The sequence below is a fragment of the Notamacropus eugenii genome, chromosome 4 (genome assembly GCF_028372415.1).
Source record: "Notamacropus eugenii isolate mMacEug1 chromosome 4, mMacEug1.pri_v2, whole genome shotgun sequence".
NCBI classification, from domain to species: Eukaryota; Metazoa; Chordata; class Mammalia; order Diprotodontia; family Macropodidae; genus Notamacropus; species Notamacropus eugenii.
Window position 1 is genome coordinate 365,949,872 of NC_092875.1, and position 18,509 is coordinate 365,968,380.

Genomic DNA, 18,509 nt, shown 5'->3' on the forward strand with positions numbered 1-18,509 from the left:
GAACAGGCAGTGAGACCACATTTGTGAGATGTTCAAGGAAGCCAGTGTAACTTGGTCACAGAGTACGGGGAGGTGAACAAGGTATAAGAAGACTGGAAAGAAACAAACGGCAGAGTTTCATTAAATCCATGTATGTCTTTATTGAACCTGCTGGAGAAATGTGTTGTAATTGTTTTTGTTTCTCTAAACCCTTTGTTGCGTTTTCACAGCTAAAGTAGATGTTGAATGGCAAACATCCTTGAGGAAAGCATGGCACCTGAAGCTCTTGTAACTGTAGCTACGTAATCGTCTGACGATACGAAAAATGTTCTTTGCACTGAAAATTGACAGCTCCCATATTGTGTGAGAGCCTCTGAAAATTTGATATGAGAGAATACCCTTACCCTATACTACTAAAATTTGATCAGTGGACTCCTGAACTGGGCTCATATCTCAGTTGTTGGCAAGGACCGAATTAGGGCTCTTACACTCCCCCAGCTGCCAAGGCAGCTAAGCAGTCCCTGTTGTCACCCTCACTTTTAGTTAAAAGCCCCAAATATTCTCCCACCTGTCTGATACTCCATAATCTGATATCACCTAATCTTGAATTTGTACTAGGAAAATGTTAGAAAATACTCTGGGGTCATTCTTTTTTTTTTTTTTTTTTTAGCCTTTGCTTTTAATGAAAATAGTGAAAATCCTTAAAGGCTTTTTCAATTTGAATCATTTCTATTTGACTTCTTGCTGCTCAGGCTACAGCTCCATTTATCTGTCTTGTGGGTGTGCCATATTTTGGTCCAACAAACAGTCCTTTTCTGGTAATCATGTATTTAATAGCAAACAAATAATGATCACCTTTCATGAGTGCAGTTACCCTTTATCCAAAAAGAAATGGGGGAAAAAATGTGACACATATAGGTAACGGGGGAAAAAATGTGACATTCTAGGAACCAACCTGCCCCCCCCCCCCCAAGTGAGACAATTAATAGAAAAGGTTATGAAATACTTGCGTACCTTACTTGCTACTAATTAGCAGTTTCCAGGGATTATTCTTGTAATGTTATCCTTTCATATGTTCACTATATTTTCCTCTTTTTTCTGTACCTCATTTCTTTTGTAAGTGAATTGTCCCTACTTATTTCCTCCTTTATTAAAAGATCCAAACCCATGGGTTTTTCAGTTTTAGAAGTATCTGGCTAGACAGGTAAGAAAGAAGTACATATTTAGAAATCACTCTGCACCTTTTCCCTAGCCAAATGAGAATCCTCCTGTTTTAGGCACATCATTGAAGTCTCTTGGGTCTAATGATAATTTTCTACCATGTTTATTAGAATGATTTGTAATAGTAATCTTTATTATTATTGAATATTGCCTACAACAGAGTAGGTGCTTAATAAATACTGACAGTAGCATAACTGCACATATTATACTTCTTATAATCTGTTCTTAGCACTTCTTCTTTTGTTTGTACACACACACACACACACACACACACACACACATTTTAATAGTAGTTTGATAATGAGCTGTCCAGTATAGTATTGCAGTCTCTTATGGGAAATGACAGTATTTTACATTGAAAAATTTCAGGTTAATTTCTGTATTGAATAAAATTCTAAACTGTATTTAATTGTACTTAGACCGAACTCTGTTAATTTTCCTAGTATTTGTCTGGCAGAGATGTAGAATTTTTATCAAATGATGTCAGCAAATAATTGTCCAGCACTGTGTTGTTTTTTAAAATCAAGAGATTTTTCCAAACTCGGGGTTTTTATTTTGTGTTGTTGTGATGCTTTAGAGCATCTGCATGGCTTAAAGGATTTAATGTCATGCTTGGAGTCAGGAAAACTAAGTTCAAATCCTACTTCTGAAACTATGAGTAAGGCATGCGACCTCTTGGGTATAACTAAGATGTATTGACTAAGTTACAGGTGGCTTATGACTTGTGTAGGTAGAAGAAACACCCACAACAAGAAAATCGTAGACCTTTAATGTTGCCATGTGGTGATTTGCTAACTTTCTTGTAATATCCATATGTATATACATTAATACATATATACGTGTTTATGTGCAAATGTAGGTGTGCATGTTTGTATGTATGAGTATTTCATGATCCTGATGAACTCTGTTTTTGGAGTACCAGATATTGATCAGTTCAAATCCAGTAGCCATGTAATTTCATGTCTTTTTAGGAAAGAATGATATATGTCTGTTTATTAACTATTATAGTATCACACTGACACAGATAAACATTTAATGTGTTTTTGGTTGTTAGTTATGCTAAGGTATGGTAGCTCTCATCTGAACTCACTTTTTGGTTTCTTGTCAGATAACTGATAGAAAATTTTATTGTTTTCTATAGAAAAATACATTTGAATAGAAATTAAATCTGTACATATTTATATATACATAATGTATATAGCATATTTGTAGGAAGGCAAGGCATGCTAAACAGAACCCTCACCCCTGAAATAAATGCTAAATTTATTCCTGGGCAGGTAAGCCAAGATGGGAAATCCCTGCTTGACAAGCTCCAACGACCTTTAACTCCTGGCAGTTCAGATTCTTTGACAGCTTCTGCAAACTACTCCAAGGCTGTGCACCATGTTCTTGATGTCATTCATGAAGTTCTTCACCATCAGAGGCAACTAGAAAACATCTGGCAGCACCGAAAGGTCCGTCTGCATCAGAGGCTTCAGCTGTGCGTTTTCCAGCAAGACGTTCAACAGGTCAGTTGTTGACATTGCATAGATCTGTGATAGATTAAACTGGTGTGTTACACCAATATTTGGTGAAAAATAAGGATGATGGTATCATACATAGGAGTAACAGTGTGGCATTGTGGATAAGGACTTGACTTGGAGTTAGGAAGACTGGGTTCAAAACCTGCCTCAGATACTTACTAGGTATGTGACCCTTAACTTCTGATCTCCAGTTTCTTCATCATTACAGCAGGGATAATAATAGTACTTAGATCACAGTGTTGTTGTGAGGATTAATTGAGATCGTTTTTGTAAAAGCACTTTGTAAACTTTAAAATGCCCTCTAAATGTGAACTGTTATTGTGCAAATACATCTCCATTTCCAGTGTGATATTGCAAAGTACACTGATGCTGCAATTTGAAACTGCTGTGCATTTGAAAACTGTTTATTAGGATTTCAGTAATTTCTATATCATATCTTCTTAGGAAAGTTCTATGACAAATGTTACAAATTTTAGTTGCAAAATGCTACAAATTAATACCTAAACTGCTTTTGTTGGTCTGCCCCTTGAGCTAAGAGAAGTCAGAGGGTCTAGCTAGGCAAATTGAGCAGTTTTATGGAGGAAATACCTTTTTTAGTGGGGCTTGGGAAAATATCAGAAGGCAGAAGTCAAGATATTTCAGGCATAAAAAATGGTGTGAGTGAAAGCACAAAGCTGGAAAAGCAAAAGTAAGTCCACTTTGGTTAAAGCACAGGATTTTAGATTCAAAGTTGAAAAAAGGCTTAGTAAATTCCCAAAATGCCTTCCACATCCAGAGAAAGAACTATGGAATTCATTCGCAGAATGTAGCAGATCATTTTCTTTTCTATTACATTTTGGTTTGTTATGTGATTTTCCCCATTCACTTTAATTCTTCTACACAACATGACTATATTGAAAATGTATTTTAAAAAAAAAAAAGCCTTAGTAAACCAACCCCCTTGTTTTACAGATGAGGAAACAAAGGCCCAGAGGTGACGTGATTTACACAAGCTAGGATCTGAACACTTGTCCCTTGATGTTAAATCAGTATTCTTTCTGCTATATCCTATGAAATAAGGGTGGAAAAATTGTCAAGGGCTATATTGTAAAGGATCTTGAAAGTCAAATTAAGGAAGCTGATCTTTGTATTAGAGGCCGTGAGAGGCCATTGAATGTTTTTAAACAGAAGAAAAAATGGTTCAGAGATATGCAAACAAAAGGAAATCATTCTGGTGGCATTGTGAGGGTGGATTTTAAGAGAGAGATTTGGTCATTGTAGTCATCTAGGCAAGACATCATGAAAGCCTGTGATATAGGGTGCTGGAGGAAAGTATAACAAACAGGACACTGTTGAAAAAAATATTAAGAATGGTAGATATTGTGGAAGATTTGACAACTCATTAGAGGTGACCAGCAAGCCAAGAGTTGAAATTAAAGAAGACTTCAGAGATTCAAAATGAAATGTTTCTGGTAAAAGAGAGATAGGGAATGAATAGGGCCTACTATGTGCCAAGCATTGTGCTAAAATGTTTTATAAATATTATCTCATTTGAACCTCCCAACCTGTCCCCTACCTGGGAGGTAGGTGCTGTTATTATCCTCATTTTACAGCTGAGGAAACTGAGGCAGACAGCAGTGAAGTGACTTGTCCAGGATCACAGGACTATTCAATATCTGAGACTATTAAATATCTGAGGCTGGATTTGAACTCAAGTTTTCCTGACTCCAGTCTCAGTATTCTATCCACTATGCTAGATAGCTGTCTCTAAAAATTTTTTTAAAAAATGCATGCTATCTATGAAAGAGACGACTTGGATTCTGGTCCTACTACTGCCATTTTGTACCTATTTGATCTTGAGCAAGTCACTTTCTTTCTCTAGACTTCAGTTTCCTCTTATCTGAATTAAGGAGGTTTGACTACATCCTCTCTGAGGCCCCTTCCCTCTAAATCTGTGCTATATCACTAGGAAGACAAATGTCAGGAGAATGAGTAGGGGTTTTTTTAAATTGTGAACTTTATCATCAGTGAACATAAATTTTAATTTACAAACAAAAAGATACTTCTATTAAAAGCTGTGAATATCCATTAAATGTTTTTTTTTTTTTAATTTTTAAATAAGTAGGTTTTTTTGCGGGGGTGGTGGGGGAGGATTGAGTATTTTAAGTATTATATTTGTTGAATTTTAGGTGTCGGTAGAACATCCAGGAGGAAATCTCCGTTAGGTCATAGAAATGTATAGCTGGAGTTCAGGAAAGAGAGATCAGGACTAGGAAGACAGACATAAGTTTCATTCAGATAAAGGATAAACTGTCCAAACACAGGGGAAGTGCCACCCCTTTATCTCTTGCTTGGAAAACCTGAGGGAAGGGCGACATTAGAGGTGAAGAAGAAGTAAAAGTAGTAGTAAAAGTAGTAAAGAGGTGAAAGAGAAGGTTTTGTTATATCAACTGCAAAAGGCAAAGGAGAAGAAAATGTGTAAGGGTCAGGAGAAGAGGCAGGGGACTGGGGATCCTTAACAGTGAGATGTTATAGAGATCTGAGCAGATGAGTGCTTAACAAAAAAACATTACATTAGGTTATTTAGGTCATCATTGGTGACCTTGGAGAGAGTAATTACAGTTGAGTGGTTGGGACAGCTGCCAGAATCTAAGAAATAGATCAAAGATTACATGGGGAGGAAGAGGAGGCAGTAAGTGTAGACTACCCTTCTAGTAAAGCTGGCAGTGAAAATCATTAGCACTTAGATGAACTAGAGCTTAAAATTTCCCGATCCTTTACTCAGATCTCCTATGAAAATTAAATAATTGATTAATGAATGTGTAGCATTCATTATGGCTTATTAGTAATTCATTAATATTCATTATTGCCTAGTAGTAGCAAATAGGGTTTTTTTTCTTTTCTCCAAAAAGAAAAAAGAAATACTTTGCAAGTAGCAAAGAATTTAGAAAGAAAATGAGGCAAGATAAACAGGTTACGTGACATCATCAGATTAATGGTAAGAATTGTCTGAAAAACGACTCAATAATATTTCCATCTTATAGTCTTTTAATCGTGAAAATGGGATCTATATTTCTAACACAATTTGAGGGGTTAAAATGTTGGAGCATGTAAAACATGATTATATTAATGTTGAATCAGGCATAAGCACCTGCTTTGTGTGGTTTAGAAGAGGAGGCTGGTTTAAATCAGTTGTCAAGTCTGAGAAGGAGGAATTGAAACGTAACAAGAAATCCTGTCAGGATGTAGAGAAAGATGGCGTTAAGCCTTAGTGACATGTCTAAAAGAAATTCTTCTATGCTCAGGTGATGAGAAATTGTATTGTTAAAACATGTACTAGCTCAGATTTCAAACTCTTAAATAGTCATCCGAAGGGGAGCATAGTTCATGTTAAAAGGACTGAGATTTTAGAATTTTTCCTATCTTCTTGATCAACAGAAAAGCTCCCTCCCAAATCCTTGAGCATACTGCTTTACTTAAAAGGTCTGTCCCATAAGGTGTTAGATTCTTATAATTGTTTAATGACTCTTAATGCCACTTACTAAGCTTAGCTTGTTATTATGCTTTTAGGTGAATATTCTGTGTATGAATGCCTTAGTAATCAAAATTCTGATATAGCTTCTGCTTTTAACTCTATGTAAGGAATATGGCATGGTGGAAAACGTCCCATTTGGAATTAGGAGACCTGGTGACAAGTTCTGGCTCAGGCACTAACTAGCTATGTGACATAGTACAAGTTATTGCTTTCTTCTAGATGTAAAATGAATGGGTTGGATTCAGTGACCTCAAGTGTCCCTGCCAGATTTAACCTTCTATTAATTAGGCCTAGTAGTTCCTGAATTAATAAATATCCATTTTTAGGAGAGTTTATGGAAACTGAGATTTATAGCAGTGACTACATTTATTTCCATTTACTTTTAATTATCCAAGAGTGATTATATATCATATACCTTTAAACCCTTAGTGTCCATTGTTCTTTAATCAGCAGGTGAAATGTTGCATATTCACAGGTGGAAGCTCTACTTGGATTTATGAATAAATAGGAGAAATCATTTCCCATCCTACAAAGTAGGAGGAAAAGGTTGTGTTTCCCTCCTCTGAATGAATCTTTTCCCTCTTTCCTTTCCATCACTCCTCCACACCAACTGATTGGTGCTGAAAGGAGAAAATTGGGCTCATTAAGAAAGGATAGGGGGAGAAAAATACAGAGGAAGAACCAAAGTCTAGCCTGAGAATACTTAATAGTCTGCTTTGGGGGCAAACTGTGTTTTTAATGGGCTGGAATTTTAAAACAGCAAACATTAATTTCAATATGCAATAAGATAATTAAAATGAGAATGTAGGCCAGTTCCCTTAGCCCACTTTTTTTTTCTCCTAAGAGCAGCAAATAGGATATCAGGTTGTAAGTCAAAGGATACGTAATAGATATATAATGTGTACAGTCCTGTTACCATACTATATAAAATATACGATTGTCCTTTAAAGGAAACAGTGCTGTTTTGTAGGTTATATTTAATCAGGAATGGTTTGAACTTGTTCTCTTGAGAAAATAGGAAATGACATGGGCTTGGTTTGGGGAGTGATGAGAAGTGTTGATAAGGTTAATCAAAGCAAACTCTTTTTACTTTGAAGAAGTAGATGGGGACAAACTGAAAATTATTTTTTTTCCCTAAAACTCAAGTGGAAAGCACATAGGGAAGTCTTGTGTAATTTCTTTGGTAGAGAGAAGCAAAGGGAGTGAAAATTTTGAAACAGTGGCTTGTTCATGCAGTGGCTGCTGCCACCCTGTATTTCTCCCTCCTGCTGGAATTTGGATCACCACCCGTGGGGCTCAAAGCTTTGATAGGGGAACTTTTACTTTGTTTGCCAGAACAAGACCACCCTGCCACTTCCTGGCTGTCTCCCTCTATTTTCTAACCCTAGCCTCCCCCTGTATGTGTTGTCTTTGTCTTTGAGAGCAGGGACTATCTTGCTGAATTATGTCCTTGGTGCATGGCACAGTGTTTAGTGTGTGTTGTGATGCCATTTGGCATTTTCTTGGCAAAGATTCTGGAGGGGGTTGCTCTTTCTAGGGTTTAGTGACTTGCCCAGGATTACACAGCTAATAAGTGTCTAAGGCCAGACTTGAACTTAGGAAGATAAGTCTTCCTGATTCCAGGTGCAGCACTCTATCCACTGAGGCACTTAACTGCCTGCCTAGTATATAGTGAACTCTTAGTAATTGCCTTTTTCAACTGTTCAGGGAACCTCTTTCACTATAAGACATATAACAAAGGACATATAACAAGGATGGATAAGAAAAGCTAAAGGATAGTAGACCAGTAGCATACTTATGTGATTGGTAAAGGCTGTTCTACAAAAAGTGAAAAAAATGAAAGAAAATATTATCATCTCTACTCCTCATAAGAATATGACCATGAAATAATTCATTTTTATTGCATTTTTCTTGTGTCTTGCAGTGATTTTATGTCTTATGATTTTAAGTCTTTTATAAGATGCAGGATTTATTTTTGGAATGATTATTGAAATAGAATGACAGTTTGCAGATGAAATATTAGAAGGATGCTATCAGTTCAAAATTCAACAAAAATTAGTATTTTCACTTTTCCTAGAAAATTTGTTTTGATCTCATCCTTTCCCATCCCTTTACAGACTTTGGTCTGTTGATAATCATCATTTTTTCTCATTTTCATCTCCCTTCTGTCTTTCTCTGCTCTGTCTATAAACATTTGAAGTACCCATTTAACCTTAAAAAAACAAGGAAAAACACCTCCCCTTGATATTCCTACCCTCCCCAGCAATCATCCTATACCTTTCCTCCTCTTCACTGATGGACTGGGACCAGGATTTCATTAGCATAAGGAACTCCTGCTTGAGGAAACCCTCTCTGTCGATTAAAGTTGTCTTCTTTCTCTCAACTTATGATCTTAGAGAATTTTCTGGAGCACTGAGAGAGCGAAGTGATTTTAAAAGGGTTGCACAATCATGCCACACTGTTATAGAAAGAGTAATCTGTACTTTCTTCTTTCTCTTTTTCTAATTAATTACTTAATCTGCCAAGAAGTATTCATGAAGTGACAGCTATGTCTTGGGCACTGGGGACCAAAGACGAAAACAAAATAGTTTCTGCCTTGGAATCCATTAGTGGAAACAGTATACACATAAACAGGAGAGGGGGGCGGGGGGAGAGGGGAGAGACAGACAGACAGACAGACAGAGTGTTTGTGTGTGTGAACAATTTGTGATGGGAAGGCTTAGAAAAACTTCAATGAAAAAGGTTAGATTAACTGATTTTTAAGAAAGCTAGGGCCTAATGAGGGCCTGAACTAGGGTAGTAGCTATGTCTTATTGTTGGGTTTGTCCTTCATTCTCAAGGAGGACCATGACATCAAGATGATCACATTGACTTTGATTTGAGTGAGGGAGGGCAGTGCAAGGTCACCAAACTCACTTTTCTCTCCTGAGCCATCTGGGTCCAATGGTCTCATATTCATCAGGATGACTGGAGATGACCCAGGATGCAATATGAGATCTGGCCCTTTCAGGCTAAAGTCTTCTCATATTTTCACTTTGAGTGAGATACACCCATTCAATGAATAGGCTTCTTAAAGTTGCTCAAGGGATGGCCTCTTGAAAAAAAAAAATTAGACTGGGAGGGGAAGACCCTCAGGGTTCCTGGGTAAAAGAGAAACAATTTAGTATTTAAAATTTAGTATTTTATATTTAAAAGAGAAACTATTTAGTATTTAAATCTACTCTGTGCTAGGTGGGTGGGGACTTGTCCAGTCTATGAGCTCTAGAGTGAATTGGATTTGAAGTTTGATCTTTGAGCAAGAAATGTAACCGGTAAACTCAGAGGAAAAAAGGCAACTTTTGGGCATGGAGTGTACCTTCCCCTGGGTGGAACACTGGAGAGGTAGGAAGAGGAGAAGTAGGAGGAGTAGCTGTGTCTATGGAGAGAGAGAAGGGACAGAAAAGTAGGATATTGCAGAAGCAGAAAAGAGGAGACTTGGCTGTTGATTGGCTATGTTGAATGAATGGAAGTGAGGAATCAAGGATGACACTGAGACTTTGAGCTGTGGTGACTGGAAATATGGTGGTTCTATCAACAGAAATAGGGCAGTTCAGAATAGGAGTAAGTTTTGGGGAAAGAAAATTAGGTTTTTGGACATCTTGAAATTGAGATGCCCTTCGGACATCCAGTTTGAAATATTGAGTTAGCCATGTGGGAATAGAATTCACAAGAAAAAGTAAGGCTGAAAATCCATATAGATCTGGGAATCATCTGCATTGGGATGATAATTTAACCAATGGGATATAATGAAATCAATCAGTGAGAGTGGAGAGAGAGAAGAAAAGAGACCCCAAGAAAGAGCCTTGGAATCACTCACAGTCAAAGGTTATTATATGGAGGAAGGCCTACTAAAGGAGTTTGATAAGTAATAGACATTTAGTGGGGGAGAACCAAGAGGGAGGGAGGGAGGAGAGGGCTGTTAACAATGTCAGAGGCCTCTGAGAGGTTAAGGAGGGTGGAGATTGAAAAAAAGGTCAACAGATTTGGCAGTCATGAGATTATTGTTAACTCTGGAGAGCAGTTTCAGTTAAGTAGTGAGGTCAGAATATAGATTGTAAAGGGTTGAGAAGTGAGTGAGAGGAGAGGAAGTAGAGATAGTGTTGGTAGCTTTTATTAGAAAATTTGGCTAAGAAAGGGAGGAGAAATGCAGGACAGTCACTGGAGGTTGGTGGTAAGTTTTTGTAAAGGGTTTTTTGTTTTTTTGATGGAAGAAATTTAAGCATTTGTAGATATTAGGAACCTATAGATAGGGTTGGATTGAAGATTGGAGAGAAGAGGTTGGCAATGGTAGGGACAATATACTTGAAAAGATGAAGGGACTCATTCCTAGAATTCAGAGGGGACACGACAAAAAAATCTGAGGGACAAGGTGTGGATATACTTGAGGAGGGGGAACAATTTTCTCAACAGCATGTCCATCTATCCTGGGGGTCCAGCCATCTTGAGGGTCCCATCCCAGGGAAGAAAGGAAAAGAGAGGTTGGTGGAAAATGTGGAGCTGGGGAGAGTGTTGAGGGTAATTGTGAACACAAAGTTCTGTAATTGGGTGTGTCTAGGAAGATGGGATGCAATTCATCATCCTGCCCTACAATTGATGAATCCTATACCCCTTGGAGTCATTACACAACCCCCAGAGGATTGATTAGGGTCTTATTTTGGAAACCACTGTTCTAAGGCAGTGTTGATATAAGGGAAAGGATATAGTATGTGAAGTGAAAGGACAGGTTCAAAGCCCTAACTCTGCTACTTCCTGTATGAAATCTAGAAATTGACAGCTTCTCAGAGTCACATATCTTTATCTATCTTAAACACTATATAAATGTGAGTTATTATTAAAGGATAAAATGTCATTTTCCTGGCCTTTAAAGGCCCTCTGCAGCCTGCCTTCAATGAATCTTTCCATCCCAATTACACAATCTTCCCTTTCATACAACATTCTCCTGCTAGTAAAACTAAACTATCAGCCATATCCCTTATTTATCATGCATTCTTTCACCTTTCCTCATTTGGAATGTTCTTCTTCTATACCTTTGGTTGTCAATATTCTCTGTTTTAAGGTGCAGATCATTTTGAACCTTCATTTATTGAAGTGATGGGAAGAGCTTCACTTGAAAAGGATCTTGGGTTTCTTTGCCCCACTCACATACTTCCTTGTGTCTTACTCATTTTTATACATGTTACATCCTGCCTACAGCTGTGGCATAGGGAGGTAGATGTCTTTTAGTCAGGTAGACCTGAGTTTAGTATTATTTCAGACAAATATTGGGCAAGTCACTTAATAGCTTGGTGCACTCCTGAAACTACAAATTGCATAATAGGTGATCTACCCAGGTAAAGGAAATTTCTTCACTGGAAGTTTCTGATAACCTATAATGAAATCCCAGGTTAGTAAAAAAAAAAGTAATAATAATGCAAGACACTTGAAGTCAGAGACTGTCATTATTTGTATAGTGTTAAATTGATGTGTCCTCTTATCAGTATGAATATTCCTTCCCATTGATACTGATCACATTCCTTTCCTGTCTTCTCATTCTGTGACTCATCCATGTTCTTCCACAAGTGTACTGAAGACTTTCTTCTAAATCTCTTATCATTATGTGGATGCCATGAAATATGTAGGATGTACATTGATTATGCCTTCTTCTTGCCATGTGATTGGTTTAGCTCTATTTGGGGACCTATATTCTTTACCTTGCTTCTCTTGTAATGTGTTGTGGGCTGCTCATGCCCAGCATGTATCCCTCTCTTTCCCTTAGGGTAATATGAAACTTTGTTGACTATGATATTCCATGGTTCAGAATCATACAACATCAATGAATGTATTTTTTTTGAAGGTGGTACTTTGTTTTGAGGAAAAGTTGGGGATCATATAAAGCATTATTTGTTTTCCTAAGGGCAATCCCTCTCTCTCTCCTTCTATTAAAATCATTGATGAGTTAGTCAGGCAACTAGAATGTCTGTCCTACTTGTATATACTGATTGGATCACCTCTTAGGTTGTCTGTCTACTTCATGTCATGTTGTGGACTTTATCTACTTGGTTTTTCAAATGAAATTATAATATTTGTAAAGCACTTAGCATAGTGTCTTCCACATACTAAGCACTAAGTAAATGTTTTTTGGTTTTTTTTTTCCACTTCCCACATCTCCCTTCTCTGTCATGGGTAATGGGCAGAATTTTCTTAAGTCGTTATGAACTTAATCAGCTCTTCATTATTTCAGAGATTGAGGCAATTAGTGCCATGCCATCTACACACAGGAAAATCTGGAGGATCTCACCATCTGTAAAGGGAAATCTTCTTCCATTTGGAGTCTAAGCTGGACCTCTTCGAGAGCAGTGGCAAACATATCTATCTAGCAGAGTCTTCTTCCTTTATGCCTTTATTATGTTTTCTTTTCTTCATTATTCATTAATATTTATTAATGAGCCAACATCTTTAGCCACAATTATCCTTATTGTTATCTTTCAAGGAATCTTATATCATTTCCACATATACATATGGAAGATATCTTACTAGAAGAGAATCTTTAAGGCAATATTGTGCTCTACAGAAACAGATACTTAAAAAAATCAAGACGATATTTATCATGGGATCTTGTACTCTTCTCCACCTTTCTGTCAATTATATAACTACAGATTCAGTCTGCTATAGATTATTGTTCGCAGAAGCATACCTGTTTTCATTTCACAAGTTTGTCAAGCATGCTCTTGTTCATTACTCTCAAAAAAATTTTATTGAAATGGGAAATTAGGCATATAAGTCAACAATTATTGTTATTTTTTCCAGTGACTATTTTTTTGACAACATGAAGTTCCAAGATTTTTTTCCCTAAGCCTTTGGTATTCTTTGGTCTTTCAAAAATCTTGAGAATTAAAATTATGCCACCTTCTACACAAATTCCCCATATCCACTTTTTAAAATTTAGCTAGTCATCTTTTCTTTGCTGTTTCTACTTCATAATATAGTATATCAGCATATGGTATATTAAAGTCCAAATGCAGTATCTTCATTGCAGTTGATGGAGAAGTATTTTTATAGAAATTTTTACTGGTTATTTCCATTTTTCATCCATTCTTTTTTGTCTGTTGACTCCCTTCCAGTTTTATCTTTCAATGCCCTTGGGATATTTTTGTATCTTTGAGTGTCTTACTCAACTTTCTGTAAATTTATTTTTTACTCCACTGCTTTTTATTTTGTGAGCTTGTATGGTCTGTAATCTTCCAAAATATTTCTCCATGAGGTTTTGCTAATAAATTTATGTGTTTAATTATTATTGCTTTGGCTGCCATATCTCTTATCGGCAAAGAGATCAAGTGTTTGCTGGCTAAATTGGCTTCTGTGCTCTTTTGGTTTCTTCATTGGAATAAATTTTCTAAGGACATGATGAACATTTCTTCTCTATGCTGATCTTTGCATTCACATCAATGAGAATAAAGTATACTGTATACTTGTTAATTTAGAGGGTCTTATTTAGGTCTTTATAGACTTTCTTTGCCAATTCATCTTCTGCAACAGATGTTGACTCAGAATCCACAATTATTTTCATGGTACTATTTTGGTAAATAGTTATCATGAGCACTATATTATGAAATAACCAAATGTCTCATGAAATAATATTTCTTGTTACCTTTGAACATATTATAAAATCATTTCTGCCAACTCATTTATTTGCCTCTTCCAGGAAAATCTCTCCTTCCATTTCTCTGTCACCTCCTTTTGTTCTCCTATTTTATTTATAAATCTCAAGATTTAAATGATTCAATTCCTCCACTAGTCCATGTGCCCAAGGGTCCCTTGACAAGAATCTCACTTTATAGTACAAATAGCTATCTAAAATTTCTAAGGCAGTCTCCTCTGTTCCCTTTTACTTCCCTTGACATTGTGACTTCTGGAAATGGAAGAGGCCAGACAAGATTGAAGGCCGTTTTATGTTTTTCTTTGTTACACAGGCAGCCAAAGCCAGAGAATTCATCCCATTCTGTACTTAGGTAGGCTGACACTCAGAAAGCACTGAGTGTTGCTGGGGCCAATATTCCTTTCCAGCATGGTAGCACCTTCCAGAGCCCCTGTTCACATGTATGGTACAGTGAGGTTTAGGCTAAGATAATTCAAATAAGTGTCTTGAGTGCCCTGAACCAGTGCATACTGGAGACAGTCCAGAGTTCCAGCTTTCAGTAAGTGAAGTGACTTTGTACAGTACGTGAGTTGTCTGGCAGGTATGTAGATATAGATATGTAGAGACACACACACACACATCACACACACACATACCCCCCCCCCCCCCACACACACACCCTCTCTATGGGAAGGATCAGTAATATTATAGCAGTCACCATTCCCACCTACCTGCTTTCATGAATTCCTTTATCATCTCTTTGGACAACCTCTGCAGCAGGGATTCTTAACCTTTTTTGTGTTGTGGACCCTTTGTCACTTTAGTGACAGCTATAGATCCCTTCCCAGAATAATATTTTTTAAATATTCAAAATTAAATACATAGAATTACAAAGGAAACCAATTATATTGAAATAGTTGCCAAAACTTTTTTAGCTCACAAATGCTAGGTTAAGATCCCTTGCTCCACCCAGAGCTGGACAGCCTTTCCAAAACGCAGTGCCAAATTTCTCAACCCCTGTTAGCCTGCCATTTGTGCTTAGAGAGGGTGTGGGAAGGTAGGGGTGCTCAAATTTACACACATGCATCCCACTCATTTCAGATTCATTTTGCTTAACAAGCTTTTCTTTTAAAATGCAAATAAGCCCTGGAAAGGTTGAGCCAATCAGTTAATAATTGGTTAATCAATCATTAATCCTTTGGTGGGAACTGTTTTAATAAACTGCTTGACCACCTTTGGATAATTGTTAAATATCTGACCAAGAACTGCTTCACTGGAGGGGGAAAAAGTAGAGTGGAATGGGATAGGAGGTGTTGCCAGAGGATATTTTGAATCATGGAGTCCTTTGGTAAAGGATAGTATTAAATATAATCTGCATGAGGGAGATTTTGAACAATCAGGAGGTAACATGAGTGCACAACAGGTCAGAAGACAGGCCATGATGTGAGAAAAAATTGTAAAGAAAAGGGGGTGATCTTCCTTTTCTTTTCTCGGCAGTTTTGCTTCCAACTCTGATGGCTGCTCTCTTATAGGTCAACAGAAGTAATTTCTCTGAAGTCTTTGACATGCCTTAGGTTGTCAGTTCTCAGAGGAGCATTGGATCAGTGATAAAGTTTCAGACTGTGTTTACTGACTCTTACTACTTCCTTCAGATCCTCACCTGTGATCATTATTGCAACTTATTTCCAGTTTACTTCTAAAGATGAGTTTAGGTAGGTGTGTATTCATCAGAATGATTAAATATCCTTCAGCTAAGTAAAAGTCCATTTAGTTCAGGTCTTGGCTGTCTACTTGATGTAAATTCTGATTGTTTCTCTTGATATGAATGTGTGGTTTCTTCTAAGAGTTCCTTATTTTGCTTTGGAGGGACATTAGAGTAGACAGTGTTTATCTGTGGATTCAGAACCTGATGATGAGAACCTTCATACCATCATGTTGTTAGTACAAGAATTAGTACTTGAATACAGGTCTCCTGACTTACTCTGATTCTCTTTTCACCATACCACCCTGCGTTCCCTAAAAACTCCTTAAGGCTTAAGAATAGTAATTCATTAGTAAGAATATAAAATGTGAACCCTTTTATTAGCAATAAAGAATATTCATTATTTACTGAACTCTTTTGGTCTGCATAAGGATCTTTGATGCTCTATAATTTATTTTTTAATAGTTCACATGCTAGAAAGGTGATGATCTTTGTATTTAAAAAATGGGAAGTAGATGTGGAATTCAACAGACTGTCTTCTTCATTGTAATCTCTTTACTTTCCTCCTTTTTTTCTCCATAGTTTGTGTGTACCTAAGAAAATCATAGTGGAGCAAAGAGAGCCAATCACTTGAAATGCTTCTATGTTGGCTATGCAGAAGTAGTACTTAGAATTTCTGTCCTGTCTCATACTCTTGCCTGGGTGATTGTTCTTTAAAACTTTTCCTCTTGTTTTCTACTGAATGCTTCTTTCCATTCCCCATGCTCAACTCAATATTAGCCTTCCTGTTTTTTAGGGTGTCTAATTCTATCTGCTTTAATCTCCTCCATGCATTAGATGATTGTTTCTTTTAAAATATGTTGAATTCTAATTTTAAATTAAATTGGACAAAGAAATGAAGAGCCCTTGGATCCCAGGGCAGGGGCTTGAGAAGGCCGCTTTATTTATACTACTGAACAAGCTTAAATTATGTTCACAGGAAGAAGTCATATATGGCTAGACTAGGTGTCTGCCATTATATTTCTAAATTGCAGTGTATCTCATTAAATTACAAAACTTTTTAACTGGAAAGGACCTCAGCGATCATCTTATGCATTGTTTCATAAAGTGATGTGATTAAGGGTTCCATAAGGAAATTTGAATGTCAATGATGTGTTCCTCCAAAATTATCCTAAATATTTGTTTTAAAACATTACTTGTGAAAATGTGTGTGTGTGTATGTGTGTGTATATATACATATATATATATGTATATATATATACATATACATGTCTCAAAGAAGTTTATTACTGCTACATTGTTTTGGTTATGATTTTATCTATTTTATTCTACAACTTCCCTTATTCCTTTTCAACCCTAGAGTATTTTATACCTTTGAAGCTTTTTGAATGAACTTGTATAGATTCTGTACTTTTACTTAAAGCCCAAAAGTCGTCCGTGGCCATTTTAGGTAAAGAACCAGTAAGGTAGCCCAGCACTAACACCCATATTTGATAGAGGAGGAAACTGAGTCCCAGATTAAGTTATTTTTGCAATCTAGACAACAAAGGGTAGAGTTCTTCAGTCTCAGTCCAGGGCTTTTTCGGCAATTCTATTTTTGTAGGTATCATTTAAACTCTGTACATTCTAAACTGTCCAGGGGACGTTAAATAACAGTTTGTGTTTCTTGGGAAGAAGAATTAGAATGTATGTAGTTTTTATCAAGATGGCAGCAGAAGGGTCCTAGAATCCCAGATCTAGCATTGGAAGGGACCTGGAGCCATCTGTTCCAACCCTGTCATTTTATGGATTAGGGAATTTAGATCCAGGGAAATGGATTTATGAAGTAGTTAGAATTTAAACCCAGGGCATAAAACCAGTTAGATATGTCAGTCTTTGTAGTACTGGAAAGAATGGATTAGGATTAGGGATAGATACCTAGAGAAAGAGATGGAAAGGGAGAAAAGAGAGGGCCATTGGTGTAATTGATCTGGCAGAGTTCCCAGGCTCCTTGTGGGAAAGAAGCTTCATCAGTAATCTAGGGCCCCAGTCCTTTATTCCAGGCAGCTAATCTTTTTTTTTCCTTCTGTGTCCAATTTATTAGTGACCATGAGGAGATGGATGATGTGGTTTTGCTTAGCTTGGCCTCTACTAGAAGTGGAAGAGCATGACTAAATGGGCCATTTGAAATAAAATATTCCCTTGTATATCAAAAAACAAATGCTCAGGCCACCTCAGTCAGAAACAGTATAGATATGCTGGCTCTATTACAGGTTATTCCAAAAATCTAAGTACAGTTTTAAACTTAAAATTGCACTCAGAGTTGTGGGACACTGTCTAATGAATTAATTTTTTTTTACATCACCTGTGAAAAAAATTTAAGTTTATTTTGTGGTTTTCATTTTGTCCAAATTCATAATGACACACTGATTGTTACCCAGAGCCAACCACTGGGAAATGCCATTTTCAGAATGAAATGTTCACCAACTTATATTTAGCGAACTGAAAGTGATTACTGTCAAATTGTTTGATCTCATTTTACATAATCAAAGGTAGCTTTGATTTAATAAATGTAAAAATCCTGGATTGTGTATCTCCCAGTTTAACAGAATTTTGCAAAAAACATTTTAAAGTTAAAATAATCCAACATATGGACATCACTGATGCTTTAAATTATCAAAGCCAACAGGGCTTCAACAAGGAAGTAACCAAAACAAATGAAAGTATGTTAATTTTAGCTTTATAGAGAATTCAGGGTGGAGCACAGAGGAAGTCAATATTTTGCAACAGGAAAAACTATTTGATGTAGTATTAAAAGAAACAAATCAAATTCAATGTCAGAAATGTTTAAAACAGTCCATATAAGTGTTTATTTTTATTTCTTTTCATTTAATGTTTTTTTTAAATCACAAATGTCTGTTCTTTCAAAATTCATTT

At 36.7% G+C, this 18,509-nt stretch overlaps 1 protein-coding gene across 6 annotated transcripts in view; it reads left to right on the top strand.

Annotated features, from left to right (window-relative positions):
• The window catches only part of TRIO (trio Rho guanine nucleotide exchange factor), a 509,362-nt gene that overhangs the window by 256,694 nt on the left and 234,159 nt on the right, over positions 1–18,509 (top strand). For all 6 annotated transcript variants that reach the window (XR_011966271.1, XM_072605443.1, XM_072605438.1 and 3 more), the window contains one exon: positions 2,478–2,708. Coding sequence is in view for 5 of the 6 variants with exons in the window: in XM_072605443.1 (XP_072461544.1) it covers positions 2,478–2,708 (231 nt within the window). In the remaining variant the exon portion in view is untranslated. The remainder of the gene's footprint in view (positions 1–2,477; positions 2,709–18,509) is intronic.